General features: G+C 40.7%; 1 protein-coding gene across 2 annotated transcripts in view; it reads right to left on the bottom strand.

The window, feature by feature from the left end:
- The window catches only part of LOC108755833, a 72,083-nt gene that overhangs the window by 51,470 nt on the left and 19,357 nt on the right, over nucleotides 1-1,256 (bottom strand). For both annotated transcript variants that reach the window (XM_018499136.1, XM_018499135.1), the window contains one exon: nucleotides 739-820. In XM_018499136.1, the coding sequence (XP_018354638.1) occupies nucleotides 739-820 (82 nt within the window). The remainder of the gene's footprint in view (nucleotides 1-738; nucleotides 821-1,256) is intronic.

Below are 1,256 nucleotides of genomic sequence, written 5' to 3'. Positions count from 1 at the left end.
TTTTTTTTTTTAAATATTCCTACGACTTTTGATTACTGAGTTATCGCGGATTAAATAAAAGAATTATTTTGACTTTAATTGCTCATAACTCCATTAAAAATTGTCGTATCGTATAATTTAAAAAAGAGATTTTTAAAGCTGAAACTTTACTCTATCAAGATATATTTATATTGTTGATAAAAAAGTAATTGCGGTTTTTACTGATAGATGTCTTTTAAAAAAACGCGATGACTTTTTACTTAACCTAATATTTGGATTTCCGTCAACAGCGGATTAAGATCGCGGGCGGAAATTGATTCTGAGGCAGCTGCTGACGAGGCGCATAAACGGAGAAACTTTTAAGCGAATTAAATATTATTTTGTTAAATAATTAACGCGGGGATTTCTCTGAAAATAAGGGGAAATCGAACGCGGTATAAAAAAAAAGCCAGGCGGAACGAAGCTGCGGTAACGTTTCGTTTACAAGTTTTTCCTTTTTTTTTTCTTCTATAGAAAGCAGCCAGGCATATGCAACAATTGATTGAAAAAAAAAACTCCCAGAACTATGAGAAAAATTGAACGCAACGGCGGATCTAAAAACCGGCTCCGGCGGCAGCCTGTGCGTAAAAGGATGATCTCTTTTATTCGATACACGGTGCGAGAGGTGCACGAGATCGTATCTCGGCGGGGCCGATCGAGTCGTTTCGAACATGATATTAACAGGCAATTTGGCTAATTACGTGTCTCGTTCTTACATACCCGCTGATGTAAAATGCTATGGATGTCGCGCGGCTGGATCTTCTGGAGTGCCGTCAGTTTCTGCAGCCTCTCCCTCGCGTTTCTGCGAACAGAAGAGACGTACGTTTGAAAAGCCCGTCGCCGCTTATCCTTGGGAAGTCGAACGAGATACCCGAAGTGAGTCACGGAAGTCAATCCTTTATCGCGCACGAAAGTGCTTCGTGTTTTCGTCCGACGCACTCCTCTTCCACCTTTCCCAACGACTAACGCGCGCGATACGACTTTTGTTTGCAAATTACTACTGAAAATCTTTTGGCGAAATCTTATTCGCGACGGCGACAAGTGATTATCCGTCCTCATTAAATGCACTTTCGCAGAAGTTAATCAGGCAATCCGAAGCAATTTAATGAACGTAATTTTCTCAGATGAGTCGTACAATCGAGCGGTCTTCAGTCATCCCGCGGATCGAGATGAATCGCGTCCCCGAACAGATTAAACGTAATAACAGATTCTACATTTCGAGAAAAAAAGATGATAAA

Source organism: Trachymyrmex septentrionalis, unplaced genomic scaffold (assembly GCF_001594115.1).
Source record: "Trachymyrmex septentrionalis isolate Tsep2-gDNA-1 unplaced genomic scaffold, Tsep1.0 scaffold9, whole genome shotgun sequence".
Lineage (NCBI taxonomy): Eukaryota > Metazoa > Arthropoda > Insecta > Hymenoptera > Formicidae > Trachymyrmex > Trachymyrmex septentrionalis.
This window is presented reverse-complemented; position numbering and strand designations above follow the sequence as displayed.